General features: G+C 45.6%; 1 protein-coding gene across 1 annotated transcript; it reads right to left on the reverse strand.

The window, feature by feature from the left end:
- Nucleotides 1-5,744: 5,744 nt before the first annotated feature.
- slc25a11 (solute carrier family 25 member 11) lies at nucleotides 5,745-26,919 on the reverse strand. Its single transcript, XM_070548718.1, has 9 exons — nucleotides 26,687-26,919; nucleotides 19,592-19,744; nucleotides 16,141-16,258; nucleotides 15,828-15,916; nucleotides 15,577-15,667; nucleotides 15,399-15,489; nucleotides 11,153-11,252; nucleotides 11,011-11,062; nucleotides 5,745-6,065 (listed from the first exon to the last, which is right to left on the reverse strand). The coding sequence occupies exons 1-9, from the start codon at nucleotides 26,749-26,751 to the stop codon at nucleotides 5,910-5,912; spliced, it is 915 nt and encodes a 304-aa protein (XP_070404819.1). The 5' UTR covers nucleotides 26,752-26,919; the 3' UTR covers nucleotides 5,745-5,909.

The following is a 26,919-nucleotide window of genomic DNA, read 5'->3' on the forward strand; positions in this document are numbered from 1 at the left end:
CTCTGAGTAAGGCTGAAGAGATGACACACACACACACACACACACACACACACACACACACACACACACACACACACACACACACACACACATACCTGAGCCAGTTCAGACCTGTGTACACCTGCAGAACTTCAGCTGCTTTCTAAATCAGACCTTCACCCACCGTCCAATCAGAACAGGACACACCTCAACCAGGTGTCTATGTAACCTGTGATGCTGTTGTCATCTCACACACACACACACACACACACACACACACACACACACACACGCACGCACGCACACACACACACACACACACACACACACACACACACACACACACACACACACACACACACACACACACACACACACACACACACACACACACACACACACACACACACACACGCACACTTCTAACCTTCATTGGAGGTCTGTTGCTGAACCTGATTATGCAGCAGTGACACAAGTGTGGGTTCTAGACTGTGTGTGTGTGTGTGTGTGTGTGTGTGTGTGTGTGTGTGTGTGTGTGGCAGAGGGTGTTCAGCCCCACGGTTCACGTGCAACAGCTGGACATCATGACCTGTGACCCCGAGGAAGCCTGCAAGGGACCCTATAGTCAGAAAAGGTCATATGTGTGTCTAGTTTCTACAGGCTACACACACACACACACACACACACACACACACACACACACTTCAAGCAACGATGAACTCGTTTATGAGTCAAGTTGAAAAAGATCGATGCAAGGGAGTGAAGAGGAAGTGGTGTACACACACACACACACACACACACACCCGTGTGTGTCCTTATAAGGCAGAGAGAAGCGTGACTGCTGCAGGGAGAAAACACCGTTATGATTTAACTACATGAAGGTCTAAAAGAGTTTCTCCGGATTGATGCTCAGTGTTCACAGGCCACGCCCACTTCCTGCTACTTCCTCCAGCTGTAACACACACCTTTGTGCCACAGAGCCACATTCCACTTGGACTGCAGGTACCAGCTGCCTCTGGAGCCCCACAGGCCAAAGACAGGCACCGACCTGCAGCCACAACTCCGGTCAGCTGCCTCGACAAACGAGTCACGGATCATGGACCACTCAATGTTGTGGTGTTGGAAGTTCTGTTGGGGGTGGGACTCGAAGCTTCTTCTGACAGGAGACTGCCAGACGTTCCCAGCAGACCCTCACAATATGTTTGGGTCTGCTGGGTCTGACCAGCTCCGCCCTGCTCTTCACCCGAGCGTCCCAGACATGCAGCCGCAGGTCGGATAAAACAACAAAGTCGATCATCGAGCTGCAGCCTAAGGTATCCTGGTGCCAAGAGCACATATGGAACACTTTATGTCTGAACATGGTGTTCATTATGGACAATCCATGGCTGGCACAGAAGTCCAATACCAAAATAGAATATTCACTATCAGGGGGTCGTTCCTCCCAACCACACCTCTCCAGGTCCCACGTGAGCGTTAAAGTGCCCCAGCAGAACGAGGGAGTCACCAGAAGGAGCGCTCTCCAGCACCTCCTCCAAGGTCTCCAAAGGGGTGGGCAGTCTGATCTGTAGTTTGGTGCATAAGCAGAAACCACAGTCAGGACACCCAACCCCCCTGAAGGGCTCGACCTGTCTGTTGGAGACTGGAGGACCTAAAGGCCTGGACCTGTCTGCTGGCGAATCGAGGAACTAAAGGGCTGGACCTGTCTGCTGGAGACTGGAGGTCCTGAAGGCCTGGACCTGTCTGCTGGCGACTGGAGGACCTAAAGGCCTGGACCTGTCTGCTGGCGAATCGAGGAACTAAAGGGCTGGACCTGTCTGCTGGAGACTGGAGGACCTGAAGGACTGGACCTGTCTGCTGGAGACTGGAGGACCTAAAGGGCTGGACCTGTCTGCTAGCGACTCGAGGACCTAAAGGGCAGGACCTGTCTGCTGGAGACTCGAGGACCTGAAGGACTGGACCTGTCTGTTGGAGACTGGAGGACCTAAAGGCCTGGACCTGACTGTTGGAGACTGAAGGACCTGAAGGACTGGACCTGTCTGTTGGAGACTCGAGGACATAAAGGGCTGGAACTGTCTGCTGGAGACTCGAGGACCTAAAGTCCTGGACCTGTCTGCTGGCGATTCGAGGACCTGAAGGCCTGGACCTGTCTGCTGGCGACTGGAGGACCTAAAGGCCTGGACCTGTCTGCTGGAGACTGGAGGACCTAAAGGGCTGGACCTGTCTGCTGGAGACTCGAGTACCTGAAGGCCTGGACCTGTCTGCTGGCGACTCGAGGACCTAACGGCCTGGACCTGTCTGCTGGAGACTCGAGGACCTAACGGCATGGACCTGTCTGCTGGAGACTCGAGGACCTAAAGGGCTGGACCTGTCTGCTGGAGACTGGAGGACCTAAAATGCTGGAAGCGTCTGCTGGAGACTCGAGGACCTAAAGGGCTGGACCTGTCTGCTGGAGACTCGAGTACCTGAAGGCCTGGACCTGTCTGCTGGTGACTCGAGGACCTAACGGCCTGGACCTGTCTGCTGGAGACTCGAGGACCTAACGGCATGGACCTGTCTGCTGGAGACTCGAGGACCTAAAGGGCTGGACCTGTCTGCTAGCGACTCGAGGACCTAAAGGGCAGGACCTGTCTGCTGGAGACTCGAGGACCTGAAGGACTGGACCTGTCTGTTGGAGACTGGAGGACCTAAAGGCCTGGACCTGACTGTTGGAGACTGAAGGACCTGAAGGACTGGACCTGTCTGTTGTAGACTAGCGGACATAAAGGGCTGGAACTGTCTGCTGGAGACTCGAGGACCTAAAGTCCTGGACCTGTCTGCTGGCGATTCGAGGACCTGAAGGCCTGGACCTGTCTGCTGGCGACTGGAGGACCTAAAGGCCTGGACCTGTCTGCTGGAGACTGGAGGACCTAAAGGGCTGGAACTGTCTGCTGGAGACTAGAGGACCTAAAATGCTGGAAGCGTCTGCTGGAGACTCGAGGACCTAAAGGGCTGGACCTGTCTGCTGGAGACTCGAGTACCTGAAGGCCTGGACCTGTCTGCTGGCGACTCGAGGACCTAACGGCCTGGACCTGTCTGCTGGAGACTCGAGGACCTAAAGGGCTGGGCCTGTCTGCTGGAGACTGGAGGACCTAAAATGCTGGAAGCGTCTGCTGGAGACTCGAGGACCTAAAGGGCTGGACCTGTCTGCTGGAGACTGGAGGACCTAAAATGCTGGAAGCGTCTGCTGGAGACTCGAGGACCTAAAGGGCTGGACCTGTCTGCTGGAGACTCGAGTACCTGAAGGCCTGGACCTGTCTGCTGGCGACTCGAGGACCTAACGGCCTGGACCTGTCTGCTGGAGACTCGAGGACCTAACGGCATGGACCTGTCTGCTGGAGACTCGAGGACCTGAAGGCCTGGACCTGTCTGCTGGAGACTCGAGGACCTAACGGCATGGACCTGTCTGCTGGAGACTCGAGGACCTGAAGGCCTGGACCTGTCTGCTGGCGACTCGAGGACCTAACGGCATGGACCTGTCTGATGGCGACTCGAGAACCTGAAGGGCTGGACCTGTCTGTTGGAGACTGGAGGACCTGAAGGCCTGGACCTGTCTGCTGGAGACTGGAGGACCTAAAGGGCTGGACCTGTCTGCCGGAGACTCGAGGACCTGAAGGCCTGGACCTGTCTGCTGGCGACTCGAGGACCTAACGGCCTGGACCTGTCTGCTGGAGACTCGAGGACCTGATGGACTGGACCTGTCTTGTTGGAGACTGGAGGACCTAAAGACATGGACCTGTCTGCTGGAGACTAGAGGACCTGAAGGCCTGGACCTGTCTGATGGCGACTCGAGAACCTGAAGGGCTGGACCTGTCTGTTGGAGACTGGAGGACCTGAAGGCCTGGACCTGTCTGCTGGAGACTCGAGGACCTGAAGGACTGGACCTGTGTGTTGGAGACTGGAGGACCTGAAGGCCTGGACCTGTCTGCTGAAGACTGGAGGACCTGAAGGCCTGCACCTGTCTGATGGCGACTCGAGGACCTGAAGGGCTGGACCTGTCTGTTGGAGACTGGAGGACCTGAAGGACTGGACCTGTCTGTTGGAGACTGGAGGACCTAAAGGGCTGGACCTGTCTGCTAGCGACTCGAGGACCTAAAGGGTAGGACCTGTCTGCTGGAGACTCGAGGACCTGATGGACTGGACCTGTCTTGTTGGAGACTGGAGGACCTAAAGGCCTGGACCTGTCTGTTGGAGACTCGAAGATCCTGAAGGACTGGACCTGTGTGTTGGAGACTGGAGGACCTGAAGCCCTGGACCTGTCTGTTGGAGACTGGAGGACCTGAAGGCCTGGACCTGTCTGCTGGAGACTGGAGGACCTGAAGGCCTGGACCTGTCTGATGGCGACTCGAGGACCTGAAGGGCTGGACCTGTCTGTTGGAGACTGGAGGACCTGAAGGCCTGGACCTGTCTGCTGGAGACTCGAAGATCCTGAAGGGCTGGACCTGTCTGTTGGAGACTCGAAGATCCTGAAGGACTGGACCTGTGTGTTGGAGACTGGAGGACCTGAAGGCCTGGACCTGTCTGTTGGAGACTGGAGGACCTAAAGGGCAGGACCTGTCTGCTGGAGACTCGAGGACCTGAAGGACTGGACCTGTCTGCTGGAGACTCGAGGACCTGAAGGACTGGACCTGTCTGTTGGAGACTCGAGGACCTAAAGGGCTGGAACTGTCTGCTGGAGACTCGAGGACCTAAAGGCCTGGACCTGTCTGATGGCAACTCGAGGACCTGAAGGCCTGGACCTGTCTGCTGGCGACTGGAGGACCTAAAAGCCTGGACCTGTCTGCTGGAGACTCGAGGACCTAAAGGGCAGGACCTGTCTGCTGGAGACTCGAGGACCTTCTGTTGGAGACTGGAGGACCTAAAGGCCTGGACCTGTCTGCTGGAGACTCGAGGACCTTCTGTTGGAGACTGGAGGACCCGAAGGACTGGACCTGTCTGTTGGAGACTCGAGGACCTAAAGGGCTGGACCTGTCTGCTGGAGGACCTGAAGGGCTGGACCTGTCTGCTGGAGGACCTAAAGGGCAGGACCTGTCTGCTGGAGGACCTAAAGGGCAGGACCTGTCTGCTGGAGACTCGAGGACCTAAAGGGCTGGACCTGTCTGCTGGAGGACCTAAAGGGCTGGACCTGTCTGCTGGAGGACCTAAAGGGCAGGACCTGTCTGCTGGAGACTCGAGGACCTAAAGGGCTGGACCTGTCTGCTGGAGGACCTGAAGGGCTGGACCTGTCTGCTGGAGACTCGAGGACCTGGTGAGGTCCTGTAGCGGCCCTCCTGTGGGTTCTGTCCCTCAGCTGCTTCAAGGCTGACACGAAGCATGTGATGTCATGAAGGTAAAGTCACATGGTCTCACGCACAATGAAGCGAGGGATGGACAAGATGGATACAGGAGTGGAGCCGCCCGCCTGTCACCAACGCCAGCCCGTTAGTGCTGGTGCAGTAACGGGATCAGTGTCCAGGCTTCCAGGGGAGCTGGACTTGGAACCGTGACTTGCACCTCTGTCGAGTTTAGCTGGTTCTCTGGTGTTCTGCCCAACCTTCAGTGGGACCTTCAGTAAGCTGAACATGGCTGAGTTACGTTCATGGAGCCCAGGGTGGTTAGGGTTCACCTCCGAGGCTGTGTCACATTTTATTCCACTGTTCTGGAGAAAATGATCATTCCAACACCCTCCACTGGGCTTACCAGCTTCCACTCTACACTGTTACCATGGTAACTAATCAGGACAAACACAGTTCTACAATGAGACTTTTTATTCATGGCAGACCTCATCAGGTCTGAATCAGTTTTTCTTACATCCTTTATAAAAGGGTAGTTGTGTGTGTGTGTGTGGGTGTGTGTGTGTGGGTGTGTGTGTGTGTGTGTGGGTGTGTGTGTGTGTGTGTGTGGGTGTGGGTGTGTCAGCGGTCCAGGATGTAGGTCTTGTAGAGGCGGTTCATCTGCTCCAGGAAGATGAAGGTGAGGACGGTGTGAGGTCCGAGGCGAGCGTAGTACGGTGTGAAGCCCTTCCACAGAGAGAAGAAGCCCTCTTTACCCACGACTCTCATCAGCACGTCCTGGTGGACACACACACACACACACACACAAGCACACACGCACACGCACACACACGCACACGCACGCACACACAGAATAAGTCTGAGACAACTACAGGATCTTCCTGATGAGTGAAATACGGATAAAAACTCAGCACAGATGATTTAAAAGATAAAAACCGCGTGTAAAATAAATAAACAAATCAGCTGTGATGACACCTTGACACAGAAAATACAAACATTAAATCAAACCAGCTAGTTCATAGAGAATAAACTCACAATGTTATTTACTGAAGCAGCCATGCATTTCTTTTTAACTAATAAATATTATAATTGAGATGTTATTTATAAAGGTGCATAAATAAAGTTTATAAAGGTGCGTAAATAAAGTTTATAAAGGTGTGTAAATAAAGTTTATAAAAGGTGCATAAATAAAGTTTATAAAGGTGTGTAAATAAAGTTTATAAAGGTGCGTAAATAAAGTTTATAAAGGTGCGTAAATAAAGTTTGTAAAGGTGTGTAAATAAAGTTCATAAAGGTGCGTAAATAAAGTTCATAAAGGTGCATAAATAAAGTTTATAAAGGTGTGTAAATAAAGTTTATAAAGGTGCGTAAATAAAGTTTATAAAGGTGCGTAAATAAAGTTTGTAAAGGTGTGTAAATAAAGTTCATAAAGGTGCGTAAATAAAGTTCATAAAGGTGCATAAATAAAGTTTATAAAGGTGCGTGAATAAAGTTTATAAAGGTGTGTAAATAAAGTTTATAAAGGTGCATGGTGTGTAAATAAAGTTTATAAAGGTGCGTAAATAAAGTTTATAAAGGTGTGTAAATAAAGTTCATAAAGGTGCGTAAATAAAGTTCATAAAGGTGCGTAAATAAAGTTTATAAAGGTGCGTAAATAAAGTTTATAAAGGTGTGTAAATAAAGTTTATAAAGGTGTGTAAATAAAGTTTATAAAGATGTGTAAATAAAGTTTATAAAGGTAAGTAAATAAAGTTTATAAAGGTGCGTAAAGTTTATAAAGGAGTGTAAATATATTTTATAAAGGTGAGTAAATATATTTTATAAAGGTGTGTAAATAAATTTTATAAAGATGCGTACATAAAGTTTATATAGGTGCGTAAATAAAGTTTATAAGGGTGTGTAAATAAAGTTTATAAAAGGTGAGTAAATAAAGTTCATAAAGGTGTGTAAATAAAGTTTATAAAGGTGCGTATAGTTTATAAAGGTGCGTAAATAAAGTTTATAAAGGTGCGTAAATATAGTTTATAAAGGTGCGTAGTTTATAAAGGTGTGTATATAAAGTTTATAAAGGTGTGTAAATAAAGTTTATAAAAGGTGTGTAAATAAAGTTTATAAAGGTGCATAAATAAAGTTCATAAAGGTGTGTAAATTAAGTTTATAAAGGTGCGTAAATATAGTTTATAAAGGTGCGTAAATATAGTTTATAAAGGTGCGTAAATATAGTTTATAAAGGTGCGTAAATATAGTTTATAAAGGTGCGTAAATATAGTTTATAAATGTGCGTAAATATAATTTATAAAGGTGCGTAAATATAGTTTATAAATGTGTGTAAATATAGTTTATAAATGTGTGTAAATATAGTTTATAAAAGTGCGTAAATAAAATTTATAAAGGTGTGTAAATAAAGTTTATAAAGGTGTGTAAATAAAGTTTATAAAAGGTGCATAAATAAAGTTTATAAAGGTGCGTAAATAAAGTTTATAAAGGTGCGTAAATAAAGTTTATAAAGGTGCGTAAATAAAGTTTATAAAGGTGCGTAAATAAAGTTTATAAAGGTGCGTAAATAAAGTTTATAAAGGTGTGTAGATAAAGTTTATAAAGGTGTGTAGATAAAGTTTATAAAGGTGCGTAAATAAAGTTTATAAAGGTGTGTAAATAAAGTTTATAAAGGTGCGTAAATAAAGTTTATAAAGGTGTGTAAATAAAGTTTATAAAGGTGCGTAAATAAAGTTTATAAAAGGTGCGTAGATAAAGTTTATAAAGGTGCGTAAATAAAGTTTATAAAGGTGCGTAAATAAAGTTTATAAAGGTGTGTAAATAAAGTTTATAAAGGTGTGAAGATAAAGTTTATAAAGGTGTGTAAATAAAGTTTATAAAGGTGCGTAAATAAAGTTTATAAAGGTGCGTAAATAAAGTTTATAAAGGTGCGTAAATAAAGTTTATAAAGGTGTGTAAATAAAGTTTATAAAGGTGCGTAAATAAAGTTTATAAAGGTGTGTAAATAAAGTTTATAAAGGTGTGTAAATAAAGTTTATAAAAGGTGTGTAGATAAAGTTTATAAAGGTGCGTAAATAAAGTTTATAAAGGTGCGTAAATAAAGTTTATAAAGGTGCGTAAATAAAGTTTATAAAGGTGCGTAAATAAAGTTTATAAAGGTGCGTAAATATAGTTTATAAAAGTGCGTAAATAAAGTTCATAAAGGTGTGTAAATAAAGTTTATAAAGGTGTGTAAATAAAGTTTATAAAAGGTGTGTAGATAAAGTTTATAAAGGTGCGTAAATAAAAGTTTATAAAGGTGCGTAAATAAAGTTTATAAAGGTGTGTAAAGTTTATAAAGGTGTGTAGATAAAGTTTATAAAGGCGCATAAATAAAGTTTATAAAGGTGCGTAAATAAAGTTTATAAAGGTGCGTAAATAAAGTTTATAAAGGTGTATAAATAAAGTTTATAAAGGTGCGTAAATAAAGTTTATAAAGGTGTGTAAATAAAGTTTATAAAGGTGTGTAAATAAAGTTTATAAAAGGTGTGTAGATAAAGTTTATAAAGGTGCGTAAATAAAAGTTTATAAAGGTGCGTAAATAAAGTTTATAAAGGTGCGTAAATAAAGTTTATAAAGGTGTGTAGATAAAGTTTATAAAGGCGCATAAATAAAGTTTATAAAGGTGCGTAAATAAAGTTTATAAAGGTGTGTATTTGTGTAAATTAAGTTTATAAAGGTGCGTAAATATAGTTTATAAAGGTGCGTAAATATAGTTTATAAATGTGCGTAAATATAGTTTATAAAGGTGCGTAAATATAGTTTATAAAGGTGCGTAAATATAGTTTATAAATGTGCGTAAATATAGTTTATAAAGGTGTGTAAATAAAGTTTATAAAGGTGTGTAAATAAAGTTTATAAAAGGTGTGTAGATAAAGTTTATAAAGGTGCGTAAATAAAGTTTATAAAGGTGCGTAAATAAAGTTTATAAAGGTGCGTAAATAAAGTTTATAAAGGTGTGTAAATAAAGTTTATAAAGGTGCGTAAATAAAGTTTATAAAGGTGTGAAGATAAAGTTTATAAAGGTGTGTAGATAAAGTTTATAAAGGTGTGTAAATAAAGTTTATAAAGGTGCGTAAATAAAGTTTATAAAGGTGTGTAAATAAAGTTTATAAAGGTGCGTAAATAAAGTTTATAAAGGTGTGTAAATAAAGTTTATAAAGGTGTGTAAATAAAGTTTATAAAAGGTGTGTAGATAAAGTTTATAAAGGTGCGTAAATAAAGTTTATAAAGGTGCGTAAATAAAGTTTATAAAGGTGTGTAAATAAAGTTTATAAAGGTGTGTAGATAAAGTTTATAAAGGTGTGTAAATAAAGTTTATAAAGGTGTGTAAATAAAGTTTATAAAGGTGCGTAAATAAAGTTTATAAAGGTGTGTAAATAAAGTTTATAAAGGTGCGTAAATAAAGTTTATAAAGGTGTGTAAATAAAGTTTATAAAGGTGTGTAAATAAAGTTTATAAAAGGTGTGTAGATAAAGTTTATAAAGGTGCGTAAATAAAGTTTATAAAGGTGTGTAAATAAAGTTTATAAAGGTGCGTAAATAAAGTTTATAAATGTGTGTAAATATAGTTTATAAAAGTGCGTAAATAAAGTTTATAAAGGTGTGTAAATAAAGTTTATAAAGGTGTGTAAATAAAGTTTATAAAAGGTGTGTAGATAAAAGTTTATAAAGGTGCGTAAATAAAAGTTTATAAAAGTGCGTAAATAAAGTTTATAAAGGTGTGTAAATAAAGTTTATAAAGGTGTGTAGATAAAGTTTATAAAGGCGCATAAATAAAGTTTATAAAGGTGCGTAAATAAAGTTTATAAAGGTGTATAAATAAAGTTTATAAAGGTGCGTAAATAAAGTTTATAAAGGTGCGTAAATAAAGTTTATAAAGGTGTGTAAATAAAGTTTATAAAGGTGTGTAAATAAAGTTTATAAAAGGTGTGTAGATAAAGTTTATAAAGGTGCGTAAATAAAAGTTTATAAAGGTGCGTAAATAAAGTTTATAAAGGTGTGTAAATAAAGTTTATAAAGGTGTGTAGATAAAGTTTATAAAGGCGCATAAATAAAGTTTATAAAGGTGCGTAAATAAAGTTTATAAAGGTGTATAAATAAAGTTTATTAAGGTGTGTAAATAAAGTTTATAAAGGTGTGTAGATAAAGTTTATAAAGGTGTGTAGATAAAGTTTATAAAGGCACATAAATAAAGTTTATAAAGGTGCGTAAATAAAGTTTATTAAGGTCTGTAAATAAAGATCAGTCCTAAAAGCAGATTCCAGCTGAGGGCTGCTGCCCCCTGCTGGATTAAAACCCACCTACAGCCGGAGGACAGCACCAGTAGCTATCATCATAAGTACCAGGGCTCAGCATGAATGTTTGATCTGATGAACTTTAACCTCTGAGCCGCTGCAACACATGGAGGCTACAGTAGTCATACTCGCTGTGAGCGCCTCGTTCCCACAGAGTCTAACCATTTCTGACATGTTGGTCACACATCATCATGTGACGGTCACATGATGATGTGTGACCAACGTGCTACAACTGAGTTAGCTTGTGAACAAGAAGAATCCCCCTCCTTTCTCTGACTGACTCTCATAAAGATGGACTGGTACCCGACCAAAGACCCCCTCCTCAGACTCGTTCAGCATCAGTGACATCATCCCTGCTCCCTGATTGGCTAGTTCTGTACAGGAACTCACCAAGCCGTTCTTATATTCTGGTTTCCCGTCAATCATCCTCATGTTCTGGATCCTGCAACAGAAGAAGAGATTATTCTCTGGTTCTGTCCTGAATTGATCTAGAGCAAGTTCTGCTAAGGGTTGGCTTCTGTCGGCGGTTCACCTTGTCTTCACGATGTCCACGGGCATGGACGCTGCCGTGGTGACCAGCCCGCTGATCATACTGGCACAGAAGTGACAGAGAATGTCGTCACCAAAGTATCCTGGACACACAGACGAGGGTTTATATGTATTTATAGTTTTGGTTCCAGCTAGTCAGTCACAACCAAATCAAGACTATCTGCAGCCAAAGGTGAGTGTGCTCGGCAGCAGGTGAGGTGTAAACATGAAACATTCAAAAAGAGAAAGAATCAAGAGGATCCTGGAAAACCACTGTCCTTAGAGAGTTTGGTTCTCCAGTATTGAATCAGAATAGGGAGCCTAAGCCACGCCCACCTACTTCTGGACCACAGGTCCATGGAAGAACGAAAACATGAATGCAAGTCAACGAGGCTAAAGCACATTTTCTAACCCGCTTGTTATGTACCATGGATTTCACATATGATGTCCGTGAATCTTAAAGACACATTTTTATACCAAGAACTTATTTTCAAACAGGGGGAACGCTATTTTAGGTTTAGTGTGAAAATAAGTCCAGGACTACAAATGTGCTTCACTACAGTGACGTCATCGAACCAGACACGGAGGAAACTGAGGGAAAAGGGCTGTAAGTTCAGCAAACTTCCCACGGGAGGGAAGACCCACCATAAATCTGGTCATGTGGTGAGAAGCAGCTACGCTAGGGGGGAGGAGCTTATGTGGTGACGTCATCGAACCAGACACGGAGGAAACTGAGGGAAAAGGGCTGTAAGTTCAGCAAACTTCCCACAGGAGGAAGACCCACCATAAATCTGGTCATGTGGTGAGTAGCAGCTACGCTAGGGGGGAGGAGCTTATGTGGTGACGTCACATATGCGACGTGTCGACGTCATTATGAACTTTTACCAACAGATAAACCACAAAGTATGTGACTGGCGTGGTCGAAACACCCATCTTTACTTGTCATTTAAATAGCAGTACAGCATGTGTGTGATCCAGGGCGTAGCCCTGTTCAGGGACCCATGAGCAGACTGGAGAGGGCGGAGCCTTAGACTCCCTATCTGCATCCAGATGGGAGGAGCTAGGACTAATAACGAATGGTGTGCCAGGGCTCAGCTAAGCTGTAGATGTCATCAGGCCCTGGAGTTGGGTCGTTGATGCAAAAGGCTTTACGATGCGTGATGTTATTGTGGTGGGTGTGACTCACTTCCTGTCTCCCCTTGCTAAAACCAAAAACGCCGCAACAGGAAGCATTAGCTGAGACACCCTCTGCCATGCCTTCCATCCATGATGATAAATAACCACACGTATACAGCGGACTCCAAAGCACTTTGCACTCCAGCGAATCATTCATCCATCCACACACACATTCACACACTAGTGGTGGTGAGCTACACCGTGGCCACAGCTGCCCTGAGGAGCACTGATGGAGGTGAGGCTGCTGAGCACAGGCGCCACCGGTCCCTCCGACATGAGCAGAGCCAAGATTACTTACCACCATTTTGTTGTCCAGTCTACTTTTATGGCCCCTAATTTCATGATGTAAATACATCCCATACACACCTGGGTCATGCAGACCTAAACCTTCGGGGGACCACGGTTCCAGGCTTTCATTTCTCCTAAATCTGTTACAGATAATTAACTCCTAAGCCACCGTGTGAGTGCTTAGGAGCACCTACAGTCCATAATGTTCATTTTTGTCTTTCCCACATTTTACTTTGACCATACCGTGGTGGAGGGGTTCGAGTGTCCCAATGATCCCAAGTTGTCTGAGGCTTTATGCCTCTGGTAGGGTCACCCATGGCAAACAGGTCCTAGGTGAGGGATCAGACAAAGAGCAGCCCACACACCCCTTATGAAGAAAAACATACACAGTAGCAGTGTTCCCTCGCCTGGACACGGGTCACCGGGGCCTGAAGGTGGGGTGCGTTGGCTAGCACCTGGTGGCCGGGCTTTCACCCAGGGAGTTTGGTCGGGAACAACCCAAAGAGGAAACATGTGTCCCCTTCCCATGGGCTCACCACTCGGGACACAAGTGGCCAAAGGGGTCGGGGGAAGTGTGTGACGGGTTTTAGCTGAAGGCAGGGAGCCTGGCGGTCTGATCCTCAGCTATAAAAGCTCCTTTCACTTATATTGTTTTATGCTAAGCTAAAGCAAAACGTACTGCTTCCAGATCAGGAGAATGACTGAGCTTGTTGGCTACAAAGTCCATTTTCTCACTTATCTAACTCTGGGAAATCTAACAGACAACGTTTTCCTAAGGGGTGGAATATTGCCTCAGGTGTCAACAATGAGAAAAGGCCTGATTCTTTTATCAGCTTATAAAAATATTTCAGTCGATGGCCAATGTAGAAAAAATTGAATAGATATATCGGCTGGCCTCTATTGTGGACAATTTGGTTGCGTTCGGGTGTGCGTGAGACAGTGAGTCCGAGTGGGCCAGGCCCCGTGCCTCTATTGCTGAGGCTGCCGATCATAGCTGTGGCCACGGGGTCATCAGTCTCAGTCGTGGCAGCAATCCCCGAACCCGCTGGTGGACACAGATGGTTAGGGAGGCTGTCCAGCCGAAGAAAGAGTCTTATCAGGTCTCTCTGGCCTGTGGGACTTCAGAGGCAGCTGATGGGTACCAGCACGCCAAGCGGAATGTGGCCCCGGTGGTCACAGAGGCAAAAACCTGGGCGTGAGAGGAGTTTGGTGAGATGAAATCCTCCCAGAGTTTCTTAAGGCTCTGGATGCCGTAGGGCTGGGTTGGCTAAAGTGGCTCTGGAATATTGCGTGAACATCAAGGGCAGTTTCACTGGATTAGAGGACCGGGGTGGTGGTCTCCCTATTTAAAAAGGGGGACCGCAGGATGCATTCTAACTGCATGGGAAACACACTGCTGAGCCTGCCTGGTAAGGTCTATTAAGGGGTTCTGGAGAGGAGGGTCCGGCGGAATGTGAAACTTTGGATTCAGGAGGAGCAATGTGTTTTTCATCCTCGCTGTGGAACACTGGACCATCTCCATACCCTTAGGGTGGTCCTGAAGGGTGCGTGGGAGTTTGCCCAACCAATCAGTTATCTGATTGGTCCATACGTTCCTAACCGAGCACTTCGCTCTCAGACTGCAGGTTTACTGGTGGTTCCCAGAATATCTAAAATTAGGATGGGAGGCAGATCTTTTAGTTATCAGGCTCCTCTCCTGTGGAACCAGCTCCCAGCTTTAGTCCGTGAGGCAGACACTTTGTCTACTTTTAAGAATAGGCTTAAAACATTTTTATGTGATAGGGTCTATGGTTAAAATCTGATGTTAGCCTAAATCTGGACAAGTGGGGGAGTAGAGGGAGGTGGAGTGTACAGTCGGTAAAGACGGCTCTCCCTTGCCCTGCCTCCAACATGCCTCCATCTAAATAGGATAGATTATCCAGAGTTATCTCTGTAGTTATGCTGCTATAGGCTTAGACTGCTGGAGGACACACTGACCACTTCTCACACTCTACTACTTTATTCTACAATCTGCTCTTTAACTGTATTATTTCCTGCTATTTCAGCTGTTAACTTTATTTTCTCTGTAAGTGTTTTTCTCCCCAGAAGAAGCTACAACGATGTTCTGCTGAGCTGTGGTGGCCTCATGGAGGGGGCCATCGACTAGCACACTGCTGCTAACCACTTAAACATTCTCCCTCTCCTGATAATAACTTTTTACTTTCCTTGACGTTGGATGTGCTACTACTAGTTTATCCGTTTAATTATAGATCCACTAGGATAAATACAATAAAGTTTATCTCTCACCAAATACAATATTTACTAAGATATATATATATATAGGGAGGAGCTTGACCATGTAGAGCCCTGAAAGTTCTAGTCAGAACTCTAAAGTTAACGGGTAACCAGTGCAGAGACACCAGAACAGGAGTGATGTGAGCTCTTCTGTTTGCTCCAGTTAGGAGCCTAGCTGCAGAGATCTGGACCACCTGAAGGCGGTCAAGGGCTTTTTTGTGAGAACATGTGGAGAGTGTGTTACAGTTATCTAGACGGGGAGGAGATGGAGAACCATTTCAAGTTCTTAAATGATAAAAACAGTTTCGGATCAACGTGGCCTTCAAGAGACATTGGTTGGTCAAAACACCCAAATTCCTTAAGTTTGTGTTGATGGCAGAAGATACATGACCAAGTTTTAGACTAATCATACATACTGTCTGTATGTATGTGTGTGCGCGTGCGTGCGTGTGTGTGTGTGTGTGTGTGTGTGTGTGTGTGTGTGTGTGTGTGTGTGTGTGTAAGATGATCACCTGAGTCCAGCAGAGCCTGTTTGGACTGAGAGTAGGAGGCTAGCTGAGCTGCATTCACAACCACCGCCCGGGCCATGGTGGGAACACACCCCTGAAACACACACACACATTGTCACACACACACAAACACACACATTGTCACACACACACACACACACACACACACACACACACAGACCCTCCAGAGTGTAGTCACTCCCTCCTCTCTGGTGATGCGAGCGAGAGCGTTGAAGACATTGGTGTACCCTCTCCTCTGGTCAGCAGGAAGCCTGGAGACACAAATAAACTGTCCTGTGATCAGATTCGCACGTGCACACACACACACACACACACACACACACACACACACACACACACACACACACACATACACACACACACACACACACACACACACACACACACACAGACCATGAGCTCATGTCTCACCGGCCATCAGCCGTCATCCTGATCAGAGCAACCTCTGCTGGCGTTCCCACAAACGCTCCAGTGGCTCCAGCTGTCATCCCAATCAGAGCCTGTGGGAGGAGCAAAAGCACAGGTAGACCTCTCACCTGAGAAGGACAGCTCAACCAGGACACCAGCCTCAGGGCTTTGTTCTACACGTTCCTTAGGGCCTCTGATTGTATCTGTGTGTTCTGGTGTAAACGATGACCCACACCTGTTCAGCCCCTTGTGTGTACAAAGGTGCTTTATAAATAAAGTTTGACTTACTTCCACCAGCTGTGGGACAAGATCTCACCTTCAAGATGAAGTTGGGTGGCCGGCCGTCGGCTCCTGTCATCTTCTCAAACAGGATGGTGTAGATCCCCAGACGGGTGGTGGTGTAGGTGGCCTGACGGAGCAGACCTGCAGACAGCCTGAGACACGACCAGAGAGAAGGTGTGAGTACGGAGCAGCCAGAGGGACAAAATTCATACAGAGGTTAGAGACACCTGTTTACATCCATTCAGACCTCACACAGGTGTGGATCCGAGGCTCAGACCTCAGACAGGTGTGGATCCGAGGCTCAGACCTCAGAAAGGTGTGGAACCGAGGTTCTAAAAGACCTTACACAGGTGTGGATCTGAAGTTCTCTAAGACCTAACACAGGTGTGGATCTGAGGCTCAGACCTCACACAGGTGTGAATCCAAGGCTCACACAGGTGTGGATCTAAGGCTCACACAGGTGTGGATCCGAGGCTAACACAGGTGTGGATCCGAGGCTAACACAGGTGTGGATCCGAGGCTCACACAAGTGTAGATCCGAGACTAACACAGGTGTGGATCCGAGGCTCACACAGGTGTGGATCCGAGGCTAACACAGGTGTGGATCTGAGGCTCACACAGGTGTGGATCTGAGGCTCACACAAGTGTGGATCCGAGACTAACACAGGTGTGGATCCAAGGCTCAGACCTGAGACAGGTGTGGATCTGAGGCTCACACAGGTTTGGATCCGAGGCTAACACAGGTGTGGATCTGAGGCTCAGACCTGAGACAGGTGTGGATCCGAGGCTAACACAGGTGTGGATCCGAGGCTAACACAGGTGTGGATCTGAGGCTCACACAGGTGTGGATCCGAGGCTAACACAGGTGAGGATCTGAGGCTCACACAGGTGTGGATCCGAGGCTCACACAGGTGTGGATCCGAGGCTCACACAGGTGTGGATCCGAGGCTCACACAGGTGTGGATCTGAGGCTCACACAGGTGTGGATCCGAAGCTCACACAGGTGTGGATCCAAGGCTCAGACCTAGACAGGTGTGGATCTGAGGCTCACAAAGGTGTGGATCTGAGGCTCACACAGGTGTGGATCTGAGGCTCACACAGGTGTGGATCCAAGGCTCAGACCTAGACAGGTGTGGATCTGAGGCTCACACAGGTGTGGATCCGAGGCTCACACAGGTGTGGATCCAAAGCTCACACAGGTGTGGATCCAAGGCTCAGACCTGAGACAGGTGTGGATCTGAGGCTCACACAGGTGTGGATCCGAGGCTAACATAGGTGTGGATTTGAGCCTCAGACCTGAGACAGGTGTGGATCCGAGGCTAACACAGGTGTGGATCCGAGGCTAACACAGGTGTGGATCTGAGGCTCACACAGGTGTGGATCCGAGGCTAACGCAGGTGTGGATCTGAGGCTAACGCAGGTGTGGATCTGAGGCTCACACAGTTGTGGATCCGAGGCTCACACAGGTGTGGATCTGAGGCTCACACAGGTGTGGATCCGAAGCTCACACAGGTGTGGATCCAAGGCTCAGACCTAGACAGGCGTGGATCTGAGGCTCACACAGGTGTGGATCTGAGGCTCACACAGGTGTGGATCCGAGGCTCACACAGGTGTGGATCCGAGGCCCACACAGGTGTGGATCCGAAGCTCACACAGGTGTGGATCCAAGGCTCAGACCTAGACAGCTGTGGATCTGAGGCTCACACAGGTGTGGATCCGAGGCTCACACAGGTGTGGATCTGAGGCTCACACAGGTGTGGATCCAAAGCTCACACAGGTGTGGATCCAAAGCTCACACAGGTGTGGATCCAAGGCTCAGACCTGAGACAGGTGTGGATCCGAGGCTAACACAGGTGTGGATCCGAGGCTAACACAGGTGTGGATCTGAGGCTCACACAGATGTGGATCCGAGGCTAACACAGGTGTAGATCTGAGGCTCACACAGGTGTGGATCCGAGGCTAACACAGGTGTGGATCTGAGGCTCACACAAGTGTGGATCTGAGACTAACACAGGTGTGGATCTGAGGCTCACACAGGTGTGGATCCGAGGCTCACACAGGTGTGGATCCGAGGCTAACACAGGTGTGGATCTGAGGCTCACACAAGTGTGGATCCGAGACTAACACAGGTGTGGATCTGAGGCTCACACAGGTGTGGATCCAAGGCTCAGACCTGAGACAGGTGTGGATCCGAGGCTAACACAGGTGTGGATCCGAGGCTAACACAGGTGTGGATCTGAGGCTCACACAGGTGTGGATCCGAGGCTAACACAGGTGTGGATCTGAGGCTCACACAGGTGTGGATCCGAGGCTAACACAGGTGTGGATCTGAGGCTCACACAGGTGTGGATCCGAAGCTCACACAGGTGTGGATCCAAGACTCAGACCTAGACAGGTGTGGATCTGAGGCTCACACAGGTGTGGATCTGAGGCTCACACAGGTGTGGATCCGAGGCTCACACAGGTGTGGATCCAAAGCTCACATAGGTGTGGATCCAAGGTTCAGACCTGAGACAGGTGTGGATCTGAGGCTCACACAGGTGTGGATCCGATGCTAACATAGGTGTGGATCTGAGGCTCAGGCCTGAGACAGGTGTGGATCCGAGGCTAACACAGGTGTGGATCCGAGGCTAACACAGGTGTGGATCTGAGGCTCACACAGGTGTGGATCCGAGGCTCACACAGGTGTGGATCCGAGGCTAACACAGGTGTGGATCTGAGGCTCACACAGGTGTGGATCCGAAGCTCACACAGGTGTGGATCCAAGACTCAGACCTAGACAGGTGTGGATCTGAGGCTCACACAGGTGTGGATCTGAGGCTCACACAGGTGTGGATCCGAGGCTCACACAGGTGTGGATCCAAAGCTCACATAGGTGTGGATCCAAGGTTCAGACCTGAGACAGGTGTGGATCTGAGGCTCACACAGGTGTGGATCCGATGCTAACATAGGTGTGGATCTGAGGCTCAGGCCTGAGACAGGTGTGGATCCGAGGCTAACACAGGTGTGGATCCGAGGCTAACACAGGTGTGGATCTGAGGCTCACACAGGTGTGGATCTGAGGCTCACACAAGTGTGGATCTGAGGCTCACACAGGTGTGGATCTGAGGCTCACACAGGTGTGGATCCAAGGCTCAGACCTAGACAGGTGTGGATCTGAGGCTCACACAGGTGTGGATCCGAGGCTCACACAGGTCTGGATCCGAGGCTAACACAGGTGTGGATCTGAGGCTCACACAGGTGTGGATCCGAGGCTCACACAGGTGTGGATCTGAGACTCACACAGGTGTGGATCCGAAGCTCACACAGGTGTGGATCCAAGGCTCAGACCTAGACAGGTGTGGATCTGAGGCTCACACAGGTGTGGATCTGAGGCTCACACAGGTGTGGATCTGAGGCTCACACAGGTGTGGATCCGAGGCTCACACAGGTGTGGATCTGAGGCTCACACAGGTGTGGTTCGGGTCAAACAGGTGAACAAGTACCCCGTGTAGATGCCTCTCACTCCTTCGTTCCTCAGAATGGAGAACAGAGCGTGGAAGCTGGTTCTGTACTCGCGGGCCTTGGACCCCTGGCCGCTCAGCTGCATCCTGTTCTTCACCAGGTCCAGAGGCTGCACGAACACCGTCGCCCCCATCCTGCAGGAACACAATAGGTCAGAACCAAGAAGGTCAGAGCAGTGAGGAGGAGACTGGTTTCTATGGTAACAACCATATTTCATTACATGAAGGATAACAGAGTAGTTTAGGAGCAGAGAAACCTGCTGCTGGGTTCAGGTGCCTGGTGTCTCCCCAGGTTGTTACTTTGACCTGGTTCTGATTGGACCTGTCCAATGGGTGGGTGGAATCTGTCAGTCTATCAGCAGCACCAATCACAGAGGAGTGCGTGTGTGTCTAATAATTCAGTCAAGTAATTACACCAATCACACAGAAACCTGCTGACTTGTTCCGATTCATGAGAATAACTTTAGAAAAGTGATCATAGTGCGTGTAGCTGCCGTCCCAAAGAATGAAGAGAGCCTGGACGGGAGCCAGCTGATACACTAATAAACATCAGAACAATAAACAACAGCTGATACACCAATAAACATCAGATCAATAAACAACAGCTGATACACCAATAAACATCAGATCAATAAACAACAGCTGATACACCAATAAACATCAGATCAATAAACAACAGCTGATACAATAATGTAACGTTAGGAAGTTTATAATGGTCTGCCCTTAACAGCTGCCCCTTCACACAGTAACACCACCAAGGTCGGACGCTTGGTTCAGTATGTTTACATTCCAGGAGAAGAGACAGAAGAACGCTTTCCTTTAATTAAAGTACTTTAGTTGTGATAAGCTAATCAGAGCATATGTTGATCATTAATAATCAGGTGAATGATCTGTGAAATAAAGATGTCATGAGTTATGTGTTTAATGAATAAACAGGACTGCACCAGACAGACTGATCTACATTACCATGGAAACGCATGACACATTATTCTCAACCAATCAGAACTTTCGTCTGTGGTAGGACAGAATCTGGGTTGTTTAATGAAAGTCGTCCAATCCGGTTTACTGAGATTGGACCTGGCAATTCCTGATCTAACACGGGAGGCTCTTCCTGGGTATGTAAATACGGCAAAATGGCGGCTCATGTCATCAGCTTCTGAAGCCTCGTGGTAGCCTAGTCATAACAACCAGATTCGCTATGTCAGCCTAGAGATTCTGAACAAAACACACACACACCAAACCGAACCATCTACATCCATATGCATCCATCATTGAGATAGTCCTGGTAGATTGTAAGAATTTATAATTATAGAAATTAAAGATTAACCCTTCTTAAACGATCCCAACTCTCTCTTTCTTGTCTCTCAGTCAATACAAAGTGTTTAAGTAAACTCCCTGATGATAAAAACAACCACTTCTGATTAATTACCTAGATCTAATTACAGTGTATAAATATACAAACTTCAGATCATTACAATAATAAACATCAGATCAATAAACAACAGCAGTGAGATCAATAAACTACAGCGGACACAATAATAAACATCAGATCAATAAACAACAGCAGTCAGATTTATAAACTACAGCTGACACAATAATAAACATCAGATCAATAAACAACAGCAGTCAGATTTATAAACTACAGCTGACACAATAATAAACATCAGATCAATAAACAACAGCAGTTAGATTTATAAACTACAGCTGACACAATAATAAACATCAGATCAATAAACAACAGCAGTTAGATTTATAAACTACAGCTGACACAATAATAAACATCAGATCAATAAACAACAGCAGTTAGATTTATAAACTACAGCTTACACAATAATAAACATCAGATCAATAAACAACAGCAGTTAGATTTATAAACTACAGCTGACACAATAATAAACATCAGATCAATAAACAACAGCAGTTAGATTTATAAACTACAGCTGACACAATAATAAACATCAGATCAATAAACAACAGCAGTTAGATTTATAAACTACAGCTGACACAATAATAAACATCAGATCAATAAACAACAGCAGTTAGATTTATAAACTACAGCTGACACAATAATAAACATCAGATCAATAAACAACAGCAGTTAGATTTATAAACTACAGCTGACACAATAATAAACATCAGATCAATAAACAACAGCAGTTAGATTTATAAACTACAGCTGACACAATAATAAACATCAGATCAATAAACAACAGCAGTTAGATTTATAAACTACAGCTGACACAATAATAAACATCAGATCAATAAACAACAGCAGTCAGATTTATAAACTACAGCTGACACAATAATAAACATCAGATCAATAAACAACAGCAGTCAGATTAATAAACTACAGCTGACACACTAATAAACATCAGATCAATAAACTACAGCTGACACAATAATAAACATCAGATCAATAAACAACAGCAGTCAGATTTATAAACTACAGCTGACACAATAATAAACATCAGATCAATAAACAACAGCAGTCAGATTAATAAACTACAGCTGACACAATAATAAACATCAGATCAATAAACAACAGCAGTCAGAATAAGCTACAGCTGACACAATAATAAACATCAGATAATAAACAACAGCAGTCAGATTAATAAGCTACAGCTGACACAATAATAAACATCAGATAATAAACAACAGCAGTCAGATTTATAAACTACAGCTGACACAATAATAAACATCAGATCAATAAACAGCAGTCAGATTTATAAACTACAGCTGACACAATAATAAACATCAGATCAATAAACAACAGCAGTCAGATTTATAAACTACAGCTGACACAATAATAAACATCAGATCAATAAACAACAGCAGTCAGATTAATAAGCTACAGCTGACACACAGACACTAGGGCTGCAACAAACGATTATTTGGATAATCGATGAATCGGATGGGGTCTCGACACGATTAATCGATTAATCGATTAATAATTACATGGGGAAATTTTTAAAAACTGCTAGGGAAACGTTATTTCTCTCCTTCTTTCACTTTATTTAACACAACATTATTAGAAAACAGTTCAATAGCAGAAAAACAACATGCCATCACCTAAATTGTCTTATAAGGTGTATAGACAGAGACCCTATAAGCTATATCTATCTGTGACCTAAAATGCTTGGTCCAAGTTAAACAGCTTAAGGGCAATTCTCATCTGTTTTGTTTGATCTCATCTGTTGACACTTATTATAACTGGGGATGTCAAACAACTAATTTTTAAATGTAATTAAGCATTGGATGTGAATTAATCCAAATTAATCACTATTTCCAAAACTGACTGAAAAAATACCAAATAAAACAAAAGTAAATGAATGCCATCCTCCTTGCGATGATGCCCTGGGCAACTGCCATAAAGTCACATCAAGAAATGCTGCTGATCATTCCAATGATCCCAAATAGACTCACATTAGGCCACATGAAAGCAACTGAACCCAAAAATATATTAACCAGTATATAACTGCACTCTCACACAACACGCCTGCAGCAACAGTTAGGACTCCTCCCTCCCTTTTAAAAGCGTTTTTGCTTCTGAGGACTTTGTGGTTGTAAAACCACATGCTAGTAGTCTGGCCCCGGTGTGATCAACCAGTTTCTGCGGGAATGTGACGGCGGAACCAGGGCCAGATTAACACTTTGTTGTACCCTGGGCAACAATATTCAAGGGCTCCATCATCACGACCCGAGGATCACCATAATGTGGTCACATACAGAATATTTTACTGTAATATGCAGTAAATATACTCAATACTTGAATGCCTGACAACACGTAACCCGCCCAGTGTAACCTTTGACCCACCTCGTGTGGACTGACCAATGAGGAGAGGGTCTTAACTTGAGGCCCTCTCTTCATTGGTCATTCTGCATGAGACTGACTCTCAACTGACGTTCAGTCATAGGCAGCGAAGCGTCTCTGTGCAGCGCAAAAGCCCGGGTGGACAGTTTGTTTAATGTAGGGTGACCATATTTCCATTTCCAAACAAGAGGACAGGGGATCTGTGCCTATGATGTCACACTATGGCAACGCCACACAAACCATGTTGGGACCCATTTTTTGTAAGAACTAAATTAATATCAGATTCTGCCAATAAAAGGGCTCTAAAACTATTCATATGTAAATATTTAGCATATTTACTGCAAAATCTCATTTTTCTGCTTTAGTGCTGCAACAAGGTTTTATTAATAATAAATTATTATACCTTTTGTTTTACTACAGCATCGGTAAGCTTCCTGTGCACAGATTATTAAGGATGCTTGTTTCAGCTGTGAGATTAGACGATAGGATCAATGAAAAAATAAGTTGTCCCACACTCCATGGAAACTTTCAGAGAATCCACAAATAGTGGCTTTCAGATGGTTTTGTTACTTTTTGCAAGTTTAGAAAAGCAGCAGATGAGACAGCATGTCTGATAATTTAGTTTTTCATCTGATAATATTAGAACATGTCAGTAATGTCTGAGGAGCGTTTATAAACACCGTATAACTAACACTACTGGAGAGGGCATGAATTACACAGAGGCTTCTGGGGAGCCCAGTTATGGGGGGGGGGGGCATTTTGCCTTGGCCCCCAGAATGTCTTGAAACGGCCCTGGGTGTGTGACTGAGTTTTGAAGGTGATCTGAATTGTATCAGATGTATAACTATTACATGTGTATAACTTATTGTTTTTTACTGGTAAAAACGTGTAGTGGAGATAAATCTACCTACATTTTACTTTTCAACACTTTGTTTTGTTTTCTTGTTTTTATTGAACTATTTTCCTGTCCTGTCTGTCTCTCATCTTCCTGCATCTCCTCTAAACTCTCCAGAAAAAACTGCTGCCTGGATTCTTACCTTTTCACCTCACCAGTTACTTCTGAGCAGATCAAAGATCTCCTGACCGCAAAGCGCAGAGCGCGTTTTCGATGCTGTGTGAGGTGACATCACCACAGCACAGGTGATGAGCTCCGCAGTAGCGCGCTTCAGGCACAAATAACGCCGGGGACACACCGGCCGCGGAAGCGCCGCGAAGCGCCGAGAAGCGAATCGCTCACGAAATTCGGCCGCCGCTCGCCACTCCTCAGTTCAGATCAGACGCGCCCCAGTCGAGGCGCGCCTCGGCTCAGCTGTAGTTTTTCTTTTAAACACTTGATGTCCTCCATTTCCTCTCTCCCTTTTCTCAGCTCTTTTCCTCTATGTTTGAGTGTTTGTACGCGCGTGCGTGTGTGTGTGTGTGTGTGTGTGTACCTATGGTATGAGTTGTTTCTGCCAGTTGAATCTCTTGGAACCTGCTACAATTCTGCAGCTGTATCCTAGCAGTTTCTTCTGAAATGGGTACGTAAACAATCATGTTTTTCGGGGGTCGTACAGCTCCTCGTGTTTCTCAACTTCCATAATTAATTTAAAGTCATCCATCCTAACTGCTTGCCTCAGACTTTCTGCCTCTCTGTCCTGTTTGCTCCGGTGAAAAGACACCCAAAACCACTCCCCCCTTCACGTGGTCACACATGCACACAAGTTCGATGTGTGTGTATGTGTGTGCGTGTTCGTGTGGTTTTTCTGCAGTGTCTGTTTACGAACACATTTGACTATTGCGGAATTTTATTTTGAAATGCTTTATTTTGTTAACTTTACCGGCCTGCCTCTTATGTCTACGTTTGACTTCCTGCCAGAATTGACGCGATTCACCCGCGGCTCGCGAAAAAAATAGAGCCAACGCCGAAATGATCGCTGCACGGCGCGGGCTGGAGCGCCGGCGCGAGGCGATTCGCGGCGCTTCGGCGGCCCATGTGGTCTATAGAATAGCTTAACAAGGGCGCCGAATGAAGGCGGTCCCATTTTCGCGGCGCTTCGCGGCGCTTCCGCGGCCAGTGAGTCCCCGGCCTTAAACAGAAAATAGAGAACATGTGCAGACATGAACGATGGTGTGTTCATTATAGTTTTTTGGTTGCGCCACTTTGAGAATGGACCGTGCGCTGGAAGCAGCTGCCTGGAGCGCTGCGTAACAATGCGCTGTGCCGCTCTCTGCTCAAGAGTCCAAAAATGATATAATATAGAAAACTTTTTTCCGGTTCCCCTGGATGTGTAGGATATACAGCTCCCCCATAATTCGATCCCGGCTCCTGGATGAAAAGCTGGACATTTTCATCAACACAAGAACCCGCATTCCGGACGCCCGGACAGAGAGTGAAAAGTGGACATGTCCGGAGAAAACGGAACGTATGGTCACCATAGTCCTCATAAAGTGGGAAATTATAGATACAGTATTTTGCTCGAGCCCTGGGCCCTTTAGAGTTCGTGGGCCCTGGGCAATTGCCCAGTTAATCCGGCCTTGGGCGGAACCGGTTCGCAGCAGCGCGAACCTTGCGCTGATCTGCCGGCTGACTTGCTCTGCGCGCAACGGCGGGCGGGAAGGGGGGGGCGCTTTTGGGAGAGTTGTGCAACACAACGAATCGATGACGCAATTCGTTGCCAACCTTTTAGTAATCGATTTTCATCGAATTTATCGATTCGTTGTTTCAGCCCTAACAGACACAATAATAAACATCAGATCAATAAACAACAGCAGTCAGATCAATAGACAGCAGCTGACACAATAATAAACATCAGATCAATAGACAGCTGTCATGGAGGTAAACAGCTCCTGGGTTGCAGAAGCATCACGTGACCTGTCTCACCTGCTGAAAGCAGAGAGAACAGCTGTACGACAGCAAGCAGGACCCAGTCTGACCAGATTACAGCGTCACTCACAACACGGGTGTGCTGTCTGAATCTGCTTCTGCGTTAATCAGAGGCTGCAAACTCGAGTCAGATTAGCTGATTGATTATCCCAGTTTAAATAAACTCCAACCAGGATTAAAGGGAATACGGATTTCAGCACAACACTGGCCCTTTCAGCTAGCATCAGCAGCTCACATTCAGACTCTACAACCTCGTGCAGCGTTAGCTGGCCTGGTGCACCGACGTTAGTTTAGCTTGTTATTATAATATCGGTCATTCAGGGCTCACCCCCCTCCGGTAGTCCGCCTGACCCCACCTGACCCCTGGCTTTAGCCTGTTAGCAGAGCGGCTAGCAGCACCTACCCGGCTAATCCTCCGAACAGGAACTTGATGGCCTTCGGAGAGGTTTTGGGCTTAGCCTCCGTCATGTTTCCCTGGTTCGGTCCGCAGATTCCCGCTCAGCTCCCACCTGTTGTTCTGACCCGTACGGTTCCCCTGCTCTGGTACCGGTACAGGAGCAGCACAGGCGGCTGGAGCAAGGTGACTCTCAGCTGTAGCGAGCACGTCCGAGAACAGACACGCAGCTAGCGATCCAA

This window comes from Nothobranchius furzeri, chromosome 2 (genome assembly GCF_043380555.1).
Source record: "Nothobranchius furzeri strain GRZ-AD chromosome 2, NfurGRZ-RIMD1, whole genome shotgun sequence".
Taxonomy (NCBI): Eukaryota; Metazoa; Chordata; class Actinopteri; order Cyprinodontiformes; family Nothobranchiidae; genus Nothobranchius; species Nothobranchius furzeri.